This window comes from Tenrec ecaudatus, chromosome 7 (genome assembly GCF_050624435.1).
Source record: "Tenrec ecaudatus isolate mTenEca1 chromosome 7, mTenEca1.hap1, whole genome shotgun sequence".
Classification (NCBI taxonomy): domain Eukaryota; kingdom Metazoa; phylum Chordata; class Mammalia; order Afrosoricida; family Tenrecidae; genus Tenrec; species Tenrec ecaudatus.
This window is the reverse complement of record NC_134536.1, coordinates 100,052,357-100,073,166: the sequence shown is the minus strand read 5'-3', so window position 1 is coordinate 100,073,166 and position 20,810 is coordinate 100,052,357. Positions and strand designations below refer to the sequence as shown.

At 44.2% G+C, this 20,810-nt stretch overlaps 1 protein-coding gene across 2 annotated transcripts in view; it reads left to right on the top strand.

The window, feature by feature from the left end:
* CD109 (CD109 molecule) overlaps window positions 1–5,806 on the top strand; it is a 186,327-nt gene extending 180,521 nt beyond the window's left edge. For both annotated transcript variants that reach the window (XM_075554889.1, XM_075554888.1), the window contains exon 34: window positions 3,982–5,806. In XM_075554889.1, the coding sequence (XP_075411004.1) occupies window positions 3,982–4,157 (176 nt within the window). In that variant the 3' untranslated portion in view covers window positions 4,158–5,806. The remainder of the gene's footprint in view (window positions 1–3,981) is intronic.
* Window positions 5,807–20,810: the final 15,004 nt, after the last annotated feature.

The window sequence follows — 20,810 nt, the reverse complement described above, 5'->3', positions numbered from 1 at the left end:
ACCATCAGCTTTCTTCACCACATTTGCTTATGCACACATTTTTCTTCAGCAATCATGTCAGGAAGGTATGTATCCTGGAATACCAATTTAATAGAACAACGTATTCTTGCATTGAGTAAGACTTGAGTGGAGGCCCAAGGTCCATCTGCTGACTTAATACTAAACCTATGAATATATGCACATAGATCCATTTCCCCACACTCTTACATAAATGTATTTACATATAGACCTCTATAAATACCCTTTGCCGCCTAGTTATATCCTCTATTTCCTTTTACTTTCCTCTTGTCCCACTACCATGCTCAGCCTTCATTTGGGTTTCAGTAATTTCTCTTGGTTACATTGCCCTTGCTGAATCCCTACCAGGCCTCTCACACCCTCCTTGCCACTGATTTTGAATCACTTGTTGCTCCCTTGTCCCAGGGTTGGTCAGCACCACTTCCTTACCCCCGCCTCCCCCTCTCCCGTGTCCCCCCGGAACCATTGGTCCCATTGTTTTCTCCTCCAGACTATTCGTCCAGTCTCTCTTATCTAGATAGATCTGTAGAGATAATAATATCCACCAAAAATCAAGCTATAGCAAGATAGGCAATGAATGAGAACACAGCAATGACAACAAAAAAGGAAACCAATGACCCATAGATGAATAAATTAATTAAAAGAAAAAAATTTTAAAAAGAAAGAAAAACATGTAAATAGATCAAGTTCTGATTTTTTATCTCTAGGCATGTTCTTCAGTCAGGTCCAATGGGGTACCATGCTCTATCCCCAGAGTCTGTCCTTTTTACTCCCTCAGGGGCTCCCTGCTCCCACGGTTGCTCTGCCGCATACGCTTTTAGTGGTTTGCCTTGGTGTCACAGGGTCAGTCTGGGCCAGTCCTGACACTGAGTCTCCAGTGTTGTCCCTCTTAGGGCCCTGGGCCAGCAAGGATGGCTTGTCTCATAATGGGATCTGCCATATTGTCCACTCTGCACATTGGCTGTTCAGAGCAGGGATATTGTCCTCCAAGCCTGGTGGGCTAGGATGTGCTCCACTCTCTCTACCTCCCCTTTCATTTGCTCCAATTTGCTCTAATCAGACATGTCCTTCTCCCCTAGGTGCAGCTTCAGTGCCGTCCTCTCAAGTAAATTCTTCTGGCAGTTGTCCATGTAGCTGGTATGGGGGCTGAGCCCTCAGGCCCCTTCACTGGTTCCCCACTACTTGGCAGCAGCTGCATTCATCTGGCACTGGCTTTAAATCTGGTCCATCTTTTCCTGTGGAGACACAAACAATACCCTCCCCTTGGGTCGGTCAGTGAATATGCAAGTGTTTTGCAGAAACCAATTTACTTTTGAATGGGCCACTGTAAAATGGAAATGTGGGAAGACTGAATAATGAAACCCTAACAATCCATTAAAAAACACCCTAAAATTAGAAAACACATGAAAAACAAACAAACAAAACCCTCTGAGATCTCATGGAGAAATTTGGAAACAGAATGTCCTTTTTAAAAAAATAATCACTTTTATTAGGGGCTCATACAACTCTTTTCACAATCAGTACATCCATCATTTGTGTCTAGCGCAGTCATATGTATGTTGCCATCATCATTCTCTAAACACCTGCTTTCTACTTGAACCTTTGGTGTTAACTCCTCATTTTCCCCCTCCATCCCTGCTCCCCCTCCCCCTTGATAATTTATAAATAATTATTATTTTATCATACCTTACGCCATCCAACATCTCCCTCACCCAGTTCTCCACTCTCCATCTTCCAGGGAGGAGGTTATATGTAGACCTTGTCATCTGTTCCCCCTTTCTCCCTTACCCTCCCTCCACCCTCCCGATATCACCACTCTCACCACTGATCCTGAGGGGTTCATCTGTCCTGGATTCCCTGTGTTTCCAGTTCCCATCTGTGCCAGTGTACATTCTCCAGTCCAGCCAGATATGTAAGGAAGAATTGGATCATGATAGTGGGGGTGGGGGGGTGGAGGGGAGGAAGCATTTAAGAACTAGAGGAAAATTGTATGTTTCATCATTGCTATGCTGCTCTCTGACTGGCTAATCACCTCCCCACAGCCCTTCTGCAAGGGGATGTCCAGTTTCCTCCAGATGGGCCCTGAGTCCCCACTCTGCACTCCCCCTCATTCACAATGCTATAAATTTTTTTGGTCTTTGATGCCTGATACCTGATCCCTTTGACGCCTTGTCATCTCACAGGCTGGTATGCATTTTCCATGTGGGCTTTCTTATTTCTCAGGTAGATGGCTCCTTGTTTATCTTCCAGCCGATGGGACCCCAGATTCTATGCATTTTGACAACTGGGTACCATCAGCTTTCTTCACATCATTTGCCTATACACCCACTTTGTCTTCAGAGTTCGTGTCAGGGTTGGCTGGTGTGCTTCTTCCATGTGGGCTTTGTTGTTTCTTAGCTAGATGGCCACCTGATTGTCTTCAAGCCTTTAAGACCCCAGATGCTATATCATTTGATAGTCGGACACCATCAGCTTTCTTCACAACTTTTCCTTATGCACCCACTTTGTCCTCAGCAATCGAGTCGGTACAGGCTGGTGTGCTTCTTCCATGTGGGTTATGCGGTCTCTCAGCTAGATGGCTGCTTATTTACCTTCAGGTCTTTAAGACTTCAGGTGCTATATCTTTTGGTAGCCGGGCACCATAAGCTTCTTCACCACATTTGCTTGTGCACCTATTGTCATCAGCAATCGTGCCAGGCAGGTGAGCATCTCAGCCTGTCGAATTGTTAGAACAAAGTGTTCTTGAGTTGAGGGAGTACTTGACCAGGGGCCTACTGTTCATCTGTTTCCTTAATGCTAAACCTATGATTATATGTACATAGATCTATTCCCCCTTCGTTGTATATAAATATATTTACATCTTTATATATCTGTATTTAAATCTATGACTACCCTTTGCCTCCTAGTTCTTTCCTCTGTTTTTTTTTTTTTTTGTACTTTCCTCTTGTCCCACTATCATGTTCTGCCTTCATTTGGGTTTTAGGAATTCCTCTTGGTTACATTCCCCTTGATCCAGCCCTTCCAGACCTTCCACACCCTCATTGACACTGATTTTTGATCCCTTGCTGTTCCCTTGTCCCTGGGCTTGTTAGCACCCTTTTCCCTTCCCCCACCTCCCCTACCCTTATTTCCCCCTGGAACTGTCATCCCGTTGTTCTCTCTTCTGGCTTGTTTATTCTGCCTATCCCTTCCCGGTAGACATGCTCTGTACTATCACGAGATTGAGTACCACGAAGCAACAACAGAAAGTAAAACAATAGCGACAACAACAACAACAACACACATACACATGCACACATAAACAGATGTTGTGAAAATTAAAAATCCTCTTAGTACAACAAGGAATACATTTGCTGTAATTTACTAGCTGCTTCATATGAATTTTTTATACAGAATTTTTATAATAGACAGTGCTCTCTCAATTTTACTCAGTTGACTAAGTAATATTTCAGTACTATTCCAATGCTGTTTGCTCAATGTTTCAACACATTCACAAAGGACATTGCCCAGGCAGACTTATCTTTCATGTGTATACTTATTTTTTTTAACAAAGCCAATTATAAAAATCTCTGTCATCAGTAGTGTGAATTACTAGGCATTTTATTTGGATGCTCAGGCAATGTTGTTCGAGAGAAGGCGGGACAATCCTCAGTCTGAAATCTTGCCTGTTGCAGTAGGAGACTGAAGTTGTGGAAGTGCACTGCATGTTCTCCCTTTGGATTCTGGCCGACTGCTGGCGGGAGATAGATTGGATTGGAAACATTGTTTCTCTCTTGGATTGGGTTAGCAGTTTGGACCCCTCTTGAACTGATGTAACATCTCAGTTGTTTCTTCTGAAGAACAATAAAATTATGTCAAGAGTGGAAAGCCCAGGAAAGTGTACTGAAGTGCTCTTAGGTTTTGGCAGAGTGAACATTTCTAAACAAGGGCGCTGTGTAAACTGATGTCTGTCCCTTTGAACAGGGAGACAAGCGGTGAGAAGTTACAACACCAAAACGAAGCTGTCCTCCTGCGACCTTTGTGGAGACGTCGACGGCTGCAGCCTCTGCAAGGATGGAGCTGCGGGCGCCCCCCGGCACTCGTGGGTCATTTTAGCCCTCTGTGTCACGCTTCCGTGCTCTTTGCAACCTTGGCTGTGATTCTTTCTTAAGGACTCGGCGTCACACTAACATTTCCAGAAATCACATGCCTTTGCTTTGTTTTTGTAATGAATATGGCTTCTATTTTGGAAAACACATTTCTCCGTTTTTTGTAGGGTTAGGGTGGGATGGATGATGTCCTGTGTAGATGTAGGCGCTAGTACATGTAGCTGCATACGTTTTTTCATCTGGCCTCTATCTGAAAGAAACGTCAAAATGATTGGTTTATATTTCTTTAACCCCCCTCCCGAAATGTTTCAGAATTTTTTTCTTTGTGTGTGTGTGTGGTTTGTTTTCTCCAGAATAAAAATGTTGAGTGAGATTATTCTTTTCATTTTCGAAAGGAGACGGGCCTGTGTTCTTAAGCATTAGGATGTGCCCGTGTTGGCGAATGCCGTGTTGAAGATGGAGGCCCTGGGAACTGCACTCAGCAACCAGCAGGGGGCGCTCGTTCCACTCCCTTCCCATTCCCAAGGGAACCTTGCCCCTGACCCCATTCCCAGTGGCCTTAGCGTGCATGTTTCCATTGAACATTTCTTCTTTTTCTCTAGAAGATGGGTGGTGAGTGTTTGGATATGTCAAGTGGTCTTTTTGCCCACTCCAATTCTGATCACATACCTCAGAGAAGGAGGAGAGAGGAAGTGTACTTCCTTGTGCTGTGCACACTGCTCAGTGTCCTGCAAGCTGCCCTCAAAGGTCCTTGGGACGCTGCTCTCGCGTCTCTATTTCAGGGAGGAGGGCCTGGGAGGCCACAACATGTGACATGCAGATTTAAACTGGAAAATCTCACATCAGGAGGCACGCTTTGTGAGTGACGGGGCACTGTAAGCCAGGGATACAGAGAAATACCGTATTCAACTCAGCAGACTAATCTGAATATCGACGGAGAAAGAAGGTGGGGTGTGGTGGGGCTCAGAAAGTCTAGGTGTGACTTCTGATGTGAAGTACTTTATAGCCTTGGAGGAGGATCCTGTAGAATAGGGGAGAGGAACCTACACCTGCCAAGGTTTTGTTTTTTTTAAATATTGAGAACCTCATTGTCAGGCCATTCTGGTAAAACTATTAACTCAATCCTCTGTTGCTCTTTGATGAAATGTGTGATGTTAGTTGGCATTGATGATTTCGTGGGCCTTTGCTTTTAGAAGCCCATGGACTGGATGGTCCTCACCCCTGCTGTAGAAGCCTATCCAGGCTCACGTGGGGAGTGTTCAGTGACTAGCTGCCTGGTGACATCCCATGCTGACACTGACCTGTAAGAAGTTCCTGAATTTTGAGCACATGGATCGTTGGTCATTCTGAATTCTAAGGGATAATTTGTATTACTCTGAAAAATTTGAAGAAAAATCCGTTACTTCTCTTTCTCTCCTCTCCCCCACCCTTCTTTTCCTCCTGTCTTCCTATTTTTATATCCCCATGATAATATTGACATATTTGAATGTACTGAAAAAATTGATGGCCTAGTTTTGCACATTATCTCTATGGCATGTCCCTTAACGGTTGTGAAAAAAACAAACACCAATTTTCACTGTCAGAATCTACACTATAATTTCTTTTGAACTGTTGAAAGAATACATTCTTTGAAAATAAAGTATGCAAACACAACTTTTGAAGTTAATTTTGAAATAAAGCGTTCCTATTGATGAGTTTAAGACGTTGTCGTGGAGTGTATGTTCATGTACTGCAGTTGAAGAGTGAGCAACATTCTGTTTCTGCACCTCGCAACCCTAGATGAAGAAACTAGGTACGGAGAGAACAACCTGTGGAGAGCGCAGCTGAACTTCAAAGAACGAACTTCTCTGCATTTATGTCCAGGTTTCAGGACTGGGGCACTGTTCAGAAACAGCGTGACCTAAAAAAGACACTTGTGGGTTCAGACCTTCCTGTGACAGTATTTTTTGGCCTTTGAATCTTAAAACATCCCCAAACAAAGATCCCAAACCAAACCAGAACTAGACAACCCACTACAATTGAATGGATTCTCAATGATAGTAACTCTCTATAGGGTTTCCTAGGCTGTACATCTTTATGGTATAAGATTGCCTCAATTTTCTCCTCATGAGTAACTGGCAGATTTGAACTGTTGACCTTGAGGTTAGTAGCCCAACACTTATCCGACAGGGTCACCAGGGCTCTTTCTTTATACCATTTATACACTTTAAAGATGAAATCATCTTGGTGTGTGTGTGTGTGTGTGTGTGTGTGTTTGGTTTCTGATGTCTTTACTGCTATGTCTTTTCTCCCTCCAAGCTTTCGGGTAGGTCTGAAATGCTGGCTGTTCAGTTAGCAGCCAAGTGCTTTAACCAGTGCTCCATCAGGACTCCTCGGAGATGAGATAATATCATAATGGAGTTGGGAGGGTGCCCTGTGAATCTTCAACTGATCATTAATTTCTATGACTCTAAATATTTTGTACTGACCTTCCCCTGTCATGTATTGGGAAACACACGTATGGAAAGGACAACAGGAGACAGAGTAGCTTTTTAAAGACATTTCCTCATTTAAACACTAGAATTCTGTGTATGAAGCACTTCACATTTTCAGGTGGAAAGTCACGTCGTAACTGATCTCTCTTCTATGTGCATTCAGAAGGAGGCGGAGAAGGAAGGAGACGAAGGTAGCCCTGTGTCGGCTGCGGTGGACGTAGGGCGAAGCCTTGCCATCTTGCCCTCATAACTAACGCGCAGAGAACTTGTTATGCTATGAGAGGCAGAGGGGTTAGAGAAATTAAAATGAAAAGTGGGTTTGGATCAAAATAAGAGTAAAAAGTGTGCTTGGATTAATATTAAAATTTGGATTATAATGATTGCTTGTGACACAGGTACAACCTCATGTTACCTGTAAATTGAAATTCTTCCATTCGTGATGCTATCAGTTTCATTTATTGATGTGAACTAATTGAAAGCCCTTTCTCTCCCACAGATTGGCAACCTTCTTTATACACCAGCATATATTATTTCCATTTTTGACCAGTTAGTGCAGTGGTTCTCAACCATACTAATACTGCAACCCTTTAATACAGTTCCCCCAACCATAAAATTATTTTCACTGCTACTTCATAACTGTAATTTTGCTACTGTTATGAATCAGGTAACCCCGGTGAAAGGGTCGTACGACCCTCAAAGGGGTCATGACCCACAGGTTGAAAACCGCTTTGGTTCCAGACTGAATGATGGGAACAAGGAACAGTAGACAATATTGGGTCAGAGCAGTGCTTTCCTATTGGTTTCACCATCCTCACACCTTCAATCATAATTTTAAGAAACTAGACCTATGGAAATAGACCACGTCGATGAAATGCTTGCTTATGTTCTCACACGTTTTGTTTGACCAAATATTCTGAAACATATATATTTTAATTCATATATTGGTTCGACGATCATTTGAGCATTGCGCACACACGGATTCAGCTATGCATCTATTTCCAGCAGTCTGTTTCTTAGAGATGCAGTACCACAGCCTGAATGCGGGAGTCTCCAGAACTGTAGGCATTGTAACTCTCTCCACCCAATTCTTTTGAGTTTGGGCATAGTTATTTTTAAAAAGTTAACTCGTGTTTGCCCTAATTTCTGTTTATGCTAGATAAAGTTATAAGTAAGCTGGCCTTATTTGGACCTAATTCATGCTACATTTCAGGATGTTGCTTGGCATTTAAAAACCATATATTTGAGCTCTGATTTTTTCTTGGTCATTTATTTTTGAGTCACGAGGGAAAAGAAGAGGGACTCAAGAGAGGGACAAACCTCCTGACTTCTCCACTCACTGCCAGGTTTTATTTCCACACCAAAGGCGACAGCTGACAAAAGTTCACACACAGGGACAAGACGAGGGCGCGGTGACTTCCAGCACACGATGCTTTCATGACTTATAATTAAGAAACATTCTCACACTAATAAACATTCTTGTATGATTAACAAATATTCTCATAGTTGAGCACTTTTGGGGGTTCTTTTAAAGATCATTTTTATTGGGGGATCTTACAGCTCTTATAACATTCCATACATCAGTTGTATCGAGCATATTTGTGCATATGTTGCCATCATCTCTTCGTCGTCTTTACAAGGTACCATTTTGTTAACCTGTCATATAGTCTGGTGTTCTTTGTCACAGCCCTGCCTTCTCCAGTTTGCTTATTGAACTTTAATTCGTATGAATATGTTGTGAATACTCTGGCAAGATTCCTTAATATAAAGACATAGCTTGAGCCCGCCAAGTGACTGCCATCATTCAAGGCATCCTTGTACATTCCTGGGGCATCATGTCCTTGTACCATAGGAAGCCGAGACGCTGGCAGTAAGAGAATTCTTGAGTAAGCTCCAGGACCTCCAGTGTTCGTAACAGAGACCTCTGTTGAGAGGCTGAGGACTGAACTTATTTTCCATGGTTTCTAGCACGCATAGTTCACTTTAAGAATGTATACATTTTCTATCTGTGCAAGGCGCTATTTTTGCTCATATGAACAGCTGAAACCGTATCGGAAGTAATCTGAGGGGCAGTTACTTGGATCACTACTTTGAGGCCCTTCATGTTGCTTTCTCAAGAATAAAAGTGATAAATGAGCATTTTAAATGAAGTATATGTCTCTGCGTGTACACTTGTTTTTAAAATGTTTTCAACTAGTGAGTTGCATTTCCAGGTGCCTCATCAAAGGACCGCATCGTGCCACATTGCATCATGCTCTGGAATAGGTTATTTTCATTTTGATCATGTCATGCATAGGAAAATGGATACTTTCTAGATAATGTCTGAGTTTCTAACTCCAAAAGACACTTATACATTGATGTGTTTGTGTCTACGTAACAGGGGAATATTGTTAGCTGGGTTGCTATGTATTTACGAATCATTCTTCTATGTCATATTGTCATGAGGCCATGATCTGCTCCTCTGCCGCCAGGTGGCGTGGTGGTTACATGTTGGGCTGCTAACTGCAAGATCAGCAGTTCAGAAGCACCAGCTGCTCTGCAGGAGAGAGATGGATCACCTGTCTCAGAAGCTCCCAGGGGTGTTCATTCTCCTATAGGCCTCCCCTTGAGGGCAGTGTGTTTGGGTTGTCTGCCAGCGGGATCAAACTGGCAGTAGGTCTTTATAGAGCTTTAAGATTGATCTTTGACAATGTTATGAGGCTGTGACTCTATTTTGGCCCTTCAAGCTTTTATGCTTTGGAATTTAGTAGATGGTAGTTGATGTAGTAGAGTAAAAACTGTTTCATACAAATAAAATCTAACTTTTAAATCTCCTATTTTGGGAAGATATTTTTCTTATAAGAAGAACATTATTAAAGGAAGACATTATTTTTCCAGAAATTAATGCTCGATGTATGAATTAAGGTGATTTGAAAGCGTTTAAATATTGCTAATTTTACATTATCATGTATCCAAAAGGCAATCATGGTGTATCGATAAAAATGAAACTTTTCATCGATTTATTTCCCATGTTCTTTTTACTTTAGCATCAACCCTGCCTCTCACACACCTCCCTGATTGATTGACACCTTGTTCATTGCGAGAAATGGGGCGCCAGAGGGTAACTTAGGATCCATGTCAATGGAATACCATTTTGAAAAGGGTGAGGCGAAAGAAACTTGATGGTTAGTCCTCTTTTTCCCCTTTGTGCTTTGCTTTAGGCCCTGGGCTGGGTTAATGAGGAGATATGTAAGGGGCAAATCCAAAAACAAATGATAATTGATAGAAATCTTATATAAATAAAGAAGGCATAGTTTATTTACAGTCTAGTACTTCAGGTGCAGATATTCTTGATTCCTACCCTGAATTCTTCAATGCTTTTCATACAAACCACAACGTTCTCAATTGGGGTGGCTTTTCTCCCCTCCGCTCCCCCAACCATCAACAGTGAACATCTGGCAATGTCTGGAGGCATTTTTGGTTTTCACACTGGCTGGGAGGAGGGCAATGCCACATCAATCTCGTGGGCAGAATCCAGGGTTTCTGTTAAACATCTCCAAATACAACAGCCACCCCCGTGCCCCTCCTATTCCCTAATAGCTCAAAATTTCCTTAGTGCTCAGTTTGAGAAACTAGCTAATTAATGATAACCCAGCACTGTCTATTAATTTCATATGATTCATTTAATACTAGCTTTAAGGAGCTCTGTTCCAGTGGGTATTGAGGAGAAAGATGAAGCTTTTTATTCTCCCCCCAAAAGTTATAGTCGTGCAAGCCCACAGGAGTGGTTCTACCTTCTCCTATAGGTTTGCTATGAGTCTGAATGAACTCAGAGGGAGTGCGTTTATTTGTTTCGGTTTTGGTGGGCATTGGAGTACTAACCACAAAGTTGATCTTAACCCACCAGCTGCTCCGAGAGAGATGGTTGAGGTCATCTGCCTTCGTAAAGATTTTCAGCTTCAAATGGTGCATAAGCAAATGTGGTGAAGAAAACTAATGGTGCCTGCCTATCAAAAGATACAGTGTCTGGGATCTTAAAGGCTTGAAGGTAAACAAGTGGACATCTAGCTCAGAAGCAACAAAGCCCACATGGAAGAAGCACACCAGCCTGTGTGATCACGAGGTGTCGAAGGGATCAGGCATCAGGCATCAAAGAACAAAAACTCCTATCATTGTGAATGAAGGAGCGTCCGGGGAGGGGACCCAAAGCCCATCTGTAGGCAATAACATCCTCTTACGGAAGGGTTTCAGGAAGAGACGAGCCAGTCAGGGTGCAGTGTAGCAACAATGAAACATACAACTTTCCTCTAGCTCCTAAATGCTTCTTCCCACCACTATCATGACCCTAATTCTACCTTAAAAGTCCAGCTAGACCAGAGGATGTACACTGGTACAGATAGGAACTGGAAATACAGGGAATCCAGGGTGGACGATCCCTTCAGGGACCAGTGGTGAGAGTGGCAATGTGGGGGTGGGGGGTAAAGGGAGGGGGGTGGAAAGGGGGAACCAATTACAGGGATCTACATATAACTGCCACCCCAGGGGATGGACAACAGAAAAGTGGGTGAAGGGAGATGTTGGGCAGTGTAAGATAAGACAAAATATAAATTATTAAGGGTTCATGAGGGAGCGAGGGGGAATAAGAGGAGCTGATGCCAAGGGCTTAAGTAGAGAGCAAATGTTTTGAGAATGATGAAGGCAATTAATGTACAAATGTGCTTGACACAATTGAAGTATGTATGGATTGTGATAAGAGTTGTATGAGCCCCCAGTAAAATGATTTAAAAAGATTTACAGCTTCAGAAGCGCTATCTGGGGCCACTGTGAGTGATAACTGACTGGATGAGAGGGGAGTTGGTTTTATAAATCACTGGAATTATTTGATAGTTATTCAAAACAACAAATTTATATGTGAACTCTGGAAAACTACTTGGAGATAGGGAAAAGACGGAGCAATCGTTTACTTAAAATGTCTCCCATCGAAAAGTGTAAGAGATGACAAAATAATAATAATTTAAAAATTACCAAGGGTTCATGAGGGAGTGGGGAGTGGGGAAGGAGCGGGAAAATGAGGACCTGTTACCAAGGACTCAAGTAGAAAGTAAATGTTTTGAGAATGATGATGGCAACAAGTGTACACATGTGCTTGACACAATGGATGTATGTATGGATTGTAGATAAGAGTTGTATGAGCCCCTAATAAAATGATTTTTAAAAAAATTTAAATAAAATGTCTCCAGTAGTAGTTTCCAAACCTTGGCTGGTCATCAGGTCATCAGACTCACTTATATAATTGGGTTTTAAAAAACAAAACAGACTTCACACTAGACATCCTAAGACTAGGTTTAGGACTGGAATTAGGCTTTGAATGTGAATTCTTAAGTTTTCCAATGTAATGATGATGACCATTTCAATCTAGGAATACAGGGATATTGAATTTCCCAGACCGATTCTGAGGATAATGAGAGATTGGCTAGCAATCGTGTGCTCCAGGCTAGTGGTGATGCTGGGTCTCCAGTGCCAGGCATGCGTCATGCTCTTGAATGGTGCTGAGGGCGGTCACACGGGGCCTGCTTCGTCCTCTCTCACTTATATGCCCCCCACCCCCTTGTAGCATCTCAAAGCACTCATCTCCCCTCTCAGCTCCTCTCTTCTTTCCGTGGCCCGGCATTGACCCCCAGCGGCGCTACATTGCCAGCTTTTGTCCACAGCTAGGTGGCGCATTGGACTAAACTGTATCAAGTGGATGTAAGCGGAAATAGTCATGTTCTTCCAAGGAGAAATATTCATAAATGGGAGGAGGCAGCTGCCCCACTTTGTCCTTTCCTTTAGCTTGCTAGCTGGAACGAGGCCCCTCAGGCCATCAGAAGGAACCCTTGGCCGTGGGATTGTGAGTCTGAACCCTGGAAGGCCTGGACTGCCTGCCTTTGGATTATTTTATGAGAGTAAATCTCTATCCTGTTTGAACCAGTGTGTCAGACAGGTGCCAGGGGGCCTCCATGATCCGCACCTGCCGATGCTCAAGCCCTTGCATGTCCAGCCCGCCGACTGTGCTTTTCACGAATAGATCCTGGGAGCTTGGCAGGAGGCACATAAAACTGGCTCTCTCACTGCACTCTGTCTGACTTTGAAGAAGCAAGCTGTCACATGTTCCCTGAAATCCTCATTGTGATGCTGAATTCCACACTGAAGTAGGGCCTTTGTCTCTCCCTAGCTCTGTGCTCAGGTGCTGCTGGGTAAGTGTTGAACTACTAACTCTAAAAGTCGGTGGTTCAAAACCACCAGTTGCTCCTTGGGAGAAAGGCTGCTTCCGTTAAGACTTACAGCGTTGGAAACTGTGCATGGTCATTCTGAGGCAAAGTTGACTTGGTGGCCGCGGGCTTGGGCTTTCTTTTTCAGTTTTAACTCTGCCTTATTTGGGGAGAGAGAGTAGGGGCGCTTGTGTGTCACTTCCCAGAGAGGTTTTAGGTCATTTACTTTGTTGTTGCTGAGACTGTACAGCAAAACATATACCAGTGAGACAGCCCCGCGTGGCTGGCTCAGTGACACGGAGCTCAATCTTTGAGTTCCCATGCTCCCTTGCTGAGTTGTCCCCATTAAACTCACGGCCCTTATTAAAGTTACTTTTGCCAATTCGATGCTCAAGGCAGACATTCTTTTCCAGCGAAGCTACATTATTGTTCCGTTTTATAGACTAAAGGGGACACTCTTGGTCGGTGGTTTAAAGATCATGGGCGCTCTCAGCAGTTTCAGTGCATGCTTTTCCCGTTCATGCCTGGTAAATGCTCCTGACGACTTAGACCGAAGGCCAGACAGACAGCCACAACTCACTACCATCGAGTCACTGCCGACCGGTAGTGACCCCACAGAACAGGCTAGAACTGTCCACTCTGGGTTTCTGAGACGGTAACACTTGGTGGGAGCAGCAGCCCCATCTTTCATCTGCAGAGCAGCTGGTGGTTTCGAACTCCTGACCTTGCAGTCAGCAACCCAACAGGAACCATGGTGCTACCAGGGCTCCCTTCTGTCTTTCAAGTTGCCTTATTTCTGACATAATCAACCTATCCCTGAGTCTCTTTGCCCTAATTAAAATAAGAATAAACATCTATATAGGAAATTAAATGCTAGTTATCTTAGGAATTTCCTAGATAGGTTCATATATAGATACCATGATGGTCTAAGACTGTGGGCTTTGGTACCAGGCAGGCCTGGGTCTGAGCTGTGACTCGTCTTATTAGAGGGAATAGTCTTTCCCCTGTGAAGTGGGATTTGCCCTGCATTCTTAGGTGCCCCCTGGCCCCCACCTCACTCTATTTCAAAGGGTGAAGGGTGGGGTTCTGGATTGTTAGGAAGGGTGAACTGGCCAACGTTGACTCATCTCTCTGTTTCTCCAGTTTGGCTCTGCACTGATCGACTCCTCAGCATCCCTGTGCTGATTTAGGTCTTGCCTGGTTCCGGCACTTCCAGGGACTGGTGTAGAAGTCTGGTCAGGAGTGGGGGTCAGTGAGTAGATCCATTTGATCATATACCAGTGTGTATCCTTTGCCTGTATTAGGAATAGAGGAAATATTCTGGTAACTAATGTCTGTTGAATTTTGCTCACCAGATGGGGATGAGTTGGACATCTTAGTTTACTCTTACATATAGTATGGTGTGGGATACATTTTGCATTATCTGGCATATATTAAGTGCATACTAAATTACGATTGTAACTATGCGTCGGTGTATGTCAGTAAATGTGGTTTGGGTTTAGTTGTATATGTCTGCTGTGAAGAATTGAATGGTGTCCCCTCAAATGTGTGTCAACTTGGTGATTTTATAATTTGACTTATTGATGATGTAATAATAAATAACTCATGATGTGATCTTACGTGAAGTCAGGAAATTAGGGTGGGAGGCAACACCTTTACACAGGTCAGCCAGTGCCCACTTGAGATATAAGGGGGACTCCCATGGGGTGTGGTGCACACCACCTTTCATCTTGCAAGAGAGCAAAGGAGGGGGAAGTGAGCAGGGAAGGAGGGACATCAGCACTATCAAGAAAGAGGAGCTGGGAGCAGCCCTGTGACTTTGGGAACTGAGCTCTCTGCACTGAGAACCTCCTAGATCCAAGAGCGATTGAGGCTGAGACACGTGGAGATCGCGCAAGGATACTGGGCCCACAGATGTTGAGCAGAGACAAGAACCTCCCCCCAGATCTGAGAGAGTCTCTCAGAAAGTCTCTCCCTAGAGTCGGCACCCTGAATTTGGACACATAACCTCCCACTTCTGGGAGAGGATGCCTTTCTGTTTGAAAACCCATCCACCGTGACATTGCTATCCAAGACGCATCCTTTGGGAGGGAGGAAGGGCACAGAGCTATTCTCCAGCGAGGCAGGGCTACGGCTGGCCTACTCTGAGGCCTCACAGCTGACGCTATTACTCCTGCTTGCTTTGAAGCAGAGGGGATGCTAGGTGTGTAGGTGTGTGGATCCTCTTCTCTTCCTCGAGCCTGTCATTGTCTGAGCTATCATCTCTGCTAGCACGAGTTCCTAAGAAAGACTTTTCAAAAATGTATTCAAGGTTACCAATGAGAATCCCAAATTCATATACGGGGAGTTGTGCCTGGTGGCTGTTGCATAAGCTCCTGTCAACTGGAACAAAGGGGTGGAGTCTAGCCTGTCAATCAGGTCATAGCCAATGAGCCCTCTGTGTGGGTGTGGCTTTCTCCTGAGGATTCTGGGAACTCCCATCTTCCTCTCTGGAGGCAGGACACACGCACTCTCTGCTACACATATCTGTTGACAAACTGCATGGAGCGATGCTGATGACTGAGCCCTGGAGCTGGAGAAGCCACGTGGAGACCTGCACCCGGGCTGAGGGGCTCTCACCACTACTGGATCCACCATTCGCCTGTGATCTTCCTGCATTTGTCATCACTGCATGTGCCGTGTGAGTCTAAGAGGAATTGATGGACTAGGATTGGACCTATGGGCTAATATTGGACTTATGGACTTGATCTGGACTAGCCTGGGATGTTTTCTCAGTATGCAGTTGATCTTTGATGCAGGCCTCTCTCTCACACACATATGTCACTGGATTTGTTTCTCTAGTCAATCCAGATGAACACAGTGATGTGGTCTATCAGGTTGTATAGAAGCATGAGACCCTGCTGCCCAGACTATTGCAATGTTCCCCCAAGGGCATTCCCTGCAAGACTTTTGTAGAGAAACTCGTGGGCCTCTCCCCTTTGCCTGGTGCTCCCAACAACCCTGACGTTGTTCATTCTGATGTCGCCAACTTCTCCATTCCTCCCCCCCCCCCCCGCCCTCAACTCAGCAGTCTCTAGTCTCCTCATTTGCCTTAACTTTACTCATCATGTCACATGAGCCGTGAGTCAGAGCCTCCTCTTTCCTGCCTGTTCTGCTGCTAGGTCATGTCCCGAGGGGAAGGGAGTGATGAAAGGACTTTGGAAGCGTCTCCTCTCTGATTGGCAGTTGGCTTTTATTCCTTTCTATGTGATCCCAATTGTAAAAGAAATCTGACAAGTGCATGAGTTCAGGATGAGGGAGACATATTAAATGCCAGCTGACATGAAAAGGCTTGATGGTCAAACTATGAGTCTGTGACAAGAGAGTACACGCCTCCAGTTTTTGAGCAAGGAGGGTATTAGTTCTGGTATGCCTGCCTCTGAATGTCGCAGTGTAAGAAAGTAGAGTGACAGGAGTCCATATGGGCCAAGTGGCCACAATGGTGTCAAGATGAGGATCAAAGACTGTGGGATGGTCAACGCAGCAGTGCATCGTCTTCACCTAGCTGAAAACCTGCGGTGTGCAAGCATGTGCCGCAGAATTATCACAGTGGCTTCGCATCAGGAGAATGGAAGTGGGAGGGTGGTGACGACATTTGTCCTTTCAACCACTTTCACATGTGCCCCTGAGTGACATTAACCTGCATTCACCGCGTTGTGACACTTTTTAGAGTGCTAGCTTAGAAATGATAGGGATTTGGAGGCTTTCTAGTTTGGCGCCCCGGTTTTGCTAAGACACAAGGGAATTAAGAGCCTTGAACAAGTGCTACAACTTCTTAAGAGCAAAATTGGGATGGGGTGGGGGCTGAACTAGAAAGCCTCCTTACTGACTTGTAGATAGTCAATAAATGGTTTGGGGAGGAGCAAACCCATTGCTTCACCTTGAATTTGAATTCCAGTTCACACAGCTTGTCCTGTGGACTCAGTGCTGATGGCTCAATGTCCTTCCTGCTCCATGTCTTTACTCACGAGTGGGAGGCCTGGACTTGCCATCCATTCAAGGATAACGTGCTCCTTATGTTGTTATGGATGATTATGGAAGCGACGGCAAATAGAGCTCCTCTTCAGTGCCAGCTGACATCAGTTGGCACATGGTTGCTGGAAGGGATTTTGCAGAGAATTTTGAGGTCCCTTCTGGGCACAATGGGGACAAGATCTGGAAAATGCCATGGGTGTCTGCATGGGGGACCAGGATGGGAGGTAGCCTGGTAATGGGGTGGTACTGGAATTGGGAATTGGCATTTTTGATTAGGGTCTCCAGTATACAATTTATTATTTAATTATACTGCTTTCTAATTTAAACTAATTGTTTTGCTGGTTTGGTCTTTATTCGCGTGCCAGAGTGTAAGCCTCACATAGAACATTTAACCCTGCGCTTTAGGCATGCAGGTATATGCACATACGCATATGAGGGGGCTTCAAAAAGTTTGTGAAAAAATGGAATGAAAAGATAATGGAATTTCTCCATGAAAATGTGTGTATGTGTGCATGAATAGGTATACATACATGTCTATACATACATAAGCACACACACAAATATATATCTACACAAGTAGAGGCTTCAAAACCTCACAAATCCCATGATCTTTCTATCCTTTCCTCATGAACCTTGAAAGCCCACTCCTCCATGTCTTATTGAAGAAGTAAGCAATTAGTGGACTTTACCTCCACTCAATGGCTCAGTTAATTTTTGTTGTTTGTAAGCAGTTTTATTGGGACAAAATTCAACTATCATACAATTCACTAGTTCAATCATGTCAAGAAGAGCTGTACAATCATTAGCACAATCAATTTTAGAACATTTTCATCTCTTGTACTCCTAGTTATGAGCTCCCCATGTCCCTCCAGGTCCCTGCCATACCCCTAATGAAACATTCATCCAGTTACTGTCCCCATAGACTTGGCTATCCCAGATTGCATATACTGGAAAACATACGGAAAAAATTAGAGTCAAAAAGGCTAGAAACAGCAACTAAATAGAGGCAAAATGCCAGCTGAAAAGAAATCAGAAAATATAAAAAGCTAGAATAAGTTTACAAAGGGTCAAAAGAGAGCAAATGCGAAGGTGTTAGATTTTAACCTAACTGCATCTGCCATCATCCCCTTTGCAATGCAGGCTGCATGAGAGCAGGCGAGTCACATCCCTGGTCTATCTCAATGGCTTACTTTAAAAACATGAATGCAAAGCTATGCATTAAAGGCTCTGTCCACTCAAACAAGTGAAAATAAACAATTGCCTTTTTTCCCCCTTCAAAGTCTTTGACTTTTTAGTTTTAATATTTTCTCTGATTTTTCTTTTTCCTTTTTTAAGGGCTTGGTTGACAGGTATTGAAGACCAGGAAAAGTTGTTTAGGAATATAAGCAAATTTGGTAAAATTTAGTGTTCTGTATCAAGGTTTTAGTCCTAGTCAGTCTTTAGATAATGATTTAACTGTAATTCCTAGGGCTGTGCAACACCTATACAGCATCCAGTAACGAGAGAGAAATCCCGCACACGCACACACGCATGCACACACACGCACACACGCACACACACACACGCATGTGTGCAGGATATATGTAGGAAGCTGTGTAGGAATCCTACACACATACATATATATGCACATATGTGTGCATGCACGTGTGTGTGTGTAGGACTCTTCTTTCATGATTGGATGCTATGTGGGTGTCCACAGGTGTAGGCATTATCACCCCTGAGCAGGGTTATGTGTGTGTCATCATGCCCGTGCTGTCGCTCACAGCACCCACACACTGATTTTTTTATACAGTAAGTGCTCAGAAATGTTCAGTAATAGAATTTGAGGTGCCAACAAAGAAGATTTTCACCATATGAAAAATGGTATGGGGTTTCAGATAGAGGAAATAATGGGGGGGGGGAAGGGTTGTGAAAATAGTGTGTGGGTGGTGTCTGATGTCACAAGGGGAGGGACAAGAATCACCATCAGCATCGGCCGCAGGCCAATCCCTATACCTCCAACCTGCTGCACCGATCTGAGACTCCTCCCCCTCCCACGGCTCTCCACTGCTCTGCCAGGCTGGAAAATCCATCGTGATGGCCACACAACTCGCACACAGTAGTCAGGGCAATGGATTTATTAGGGAAGTTAATAGGTTATAACTCAAGATCAGAAATGTGCTGGATACAATTCTTATAGCCACTAGTGAGCCTCTTCTTGGCCATGCCCTCAATGCTCGCTTCTCTTTGCTTCTTGGCCTTTCAGTGACCTGCTCTGTTAGCCTCTGCCATACTTGGACAAGTGTTACAGCGCTTCTTTAGTACCGCTGACGGCCAGCCCAAGGGCAGGCCCCGCTGTAATGAGGGCCCGAGGGCAGTCAGCTTTAGCTCCACGTGCCCACAGATCTAGCTTGCCAGGAGGTATCTCCCTCCACAAGCACTCCTCTTGTCTGAAGGCCCTCAGCTCCACTTGTTCCATGGCCTGGGAACCTGTCTCTCTACTCGTGCTTCTGGAATGGCTTGGATCATTGAGGCCGGAAGTTATAGCCTTCAAGTTAAATGTCCCCTGATGGAGAGACAGTACATTGAATTCTCCCTAACTGAGAAACAAATGATACATTTCATGGATTTCTGCTGGAACAAAGTGCCGTGGTACCACCAAGACCGCACTCACAGTTGTGGAGCGTTGGGATCTCAATGGTCTCTTTCTCTCAGGAGGCTTCGTCAGATAAGAGTCAGCACATCCTGGTGAGGAGGCTCTGAGTCCTTTAATGACTTCATCTTTCACTCTCCTGCCTCCTCGTAGACACCTATCAAGACAGAGAGCAGGATTTTAAAAAAACTCATTTTATTGGGAGCTCATACAATTCTTATCACAATCCATCCATCCATTGTGTCAAGCACATCTGTACATTTGTTGCCATCATCATTCTCAAAACAGTTTCTTTCTACTTGAGCCCTTGGGATCAGCTCCTCATTGCTCCCCCCCCTCCCAGCCTCCCTCCCTCATGAACCCTTGATAATTTATAAATTATTATTTTGTCATATCTTACACTGCCCAACATCTCTATTCACCCACTTTTCTGTTGTCCATCCCCTGGGGAGGCAGTTATATGTAGATCCCTGTAATTGGTTCCCCCTTTCCACCTCCCTCCCTCAACCCCCCACCCCACCCCACCCCCATATCGCCACTCTCACCACTGTTCCTGATAGGTTCATCTGTCCTGGATTTCCTGTGTTTCCAGTTCCCATCTGTACCAGTGTACATCCTCTGGTCTAGCCGGAATTGTAAGGTAGAATTGGGATCATGATAGTGAGGGAGTGGGGAATGAAGCATTTAAGAACTAGAGGAAACTTATATGTTTCATCAGTGCTATACTGCACCCTGACTGGATCATCTCCTCCCTGTGACCCTTCTGTAAGTGGATGTTCAGTTGTCTACAGATGGGCTTTGGGTCTCCACTCCTCACTGCCCCTCATTCTCAATGATACGATTTTTTTTGTGCTTTTGATGCCTGATCCCTTCGACACCTCTTGATCACACAGGCTGGTGTGCTTCTGCCGTGTGGGCTTTGATGCTTCTCAGCTAGATGACCATTTGTTTATCTTCAAGCCTTTAAGTCCCCAGATGCTATATCTTTTGATAGCCAGGCACCATCAGCTTTCTTTACCACATTTGCTTATGCACCTGCTTTGTCTTCAGCGATTGTGTCGGGAAGGTGAGGATCATGGAATGCCAGGTAATAGAACAAAGTGTTCTTGCATTGAGGGAGTACTTGAGTGGAGGCCCAAAGTCCATCTGCAAACTTAATACTAAACCTTTAAATATATGCACGTAAATCTGTTTCCCTATCATCATGTATAAATATATTTACATATGTACATGCCTGTAATTAGAGCTCTATAAATGCCCTTTGCCTCCCAGCTCTTTCCTCTATTTCCTTTTACTTACCTCTTGTCCCACTATCATGCTTAGCCTTCATTTGGGTTTTAGTAATTCCTCTTGGTTA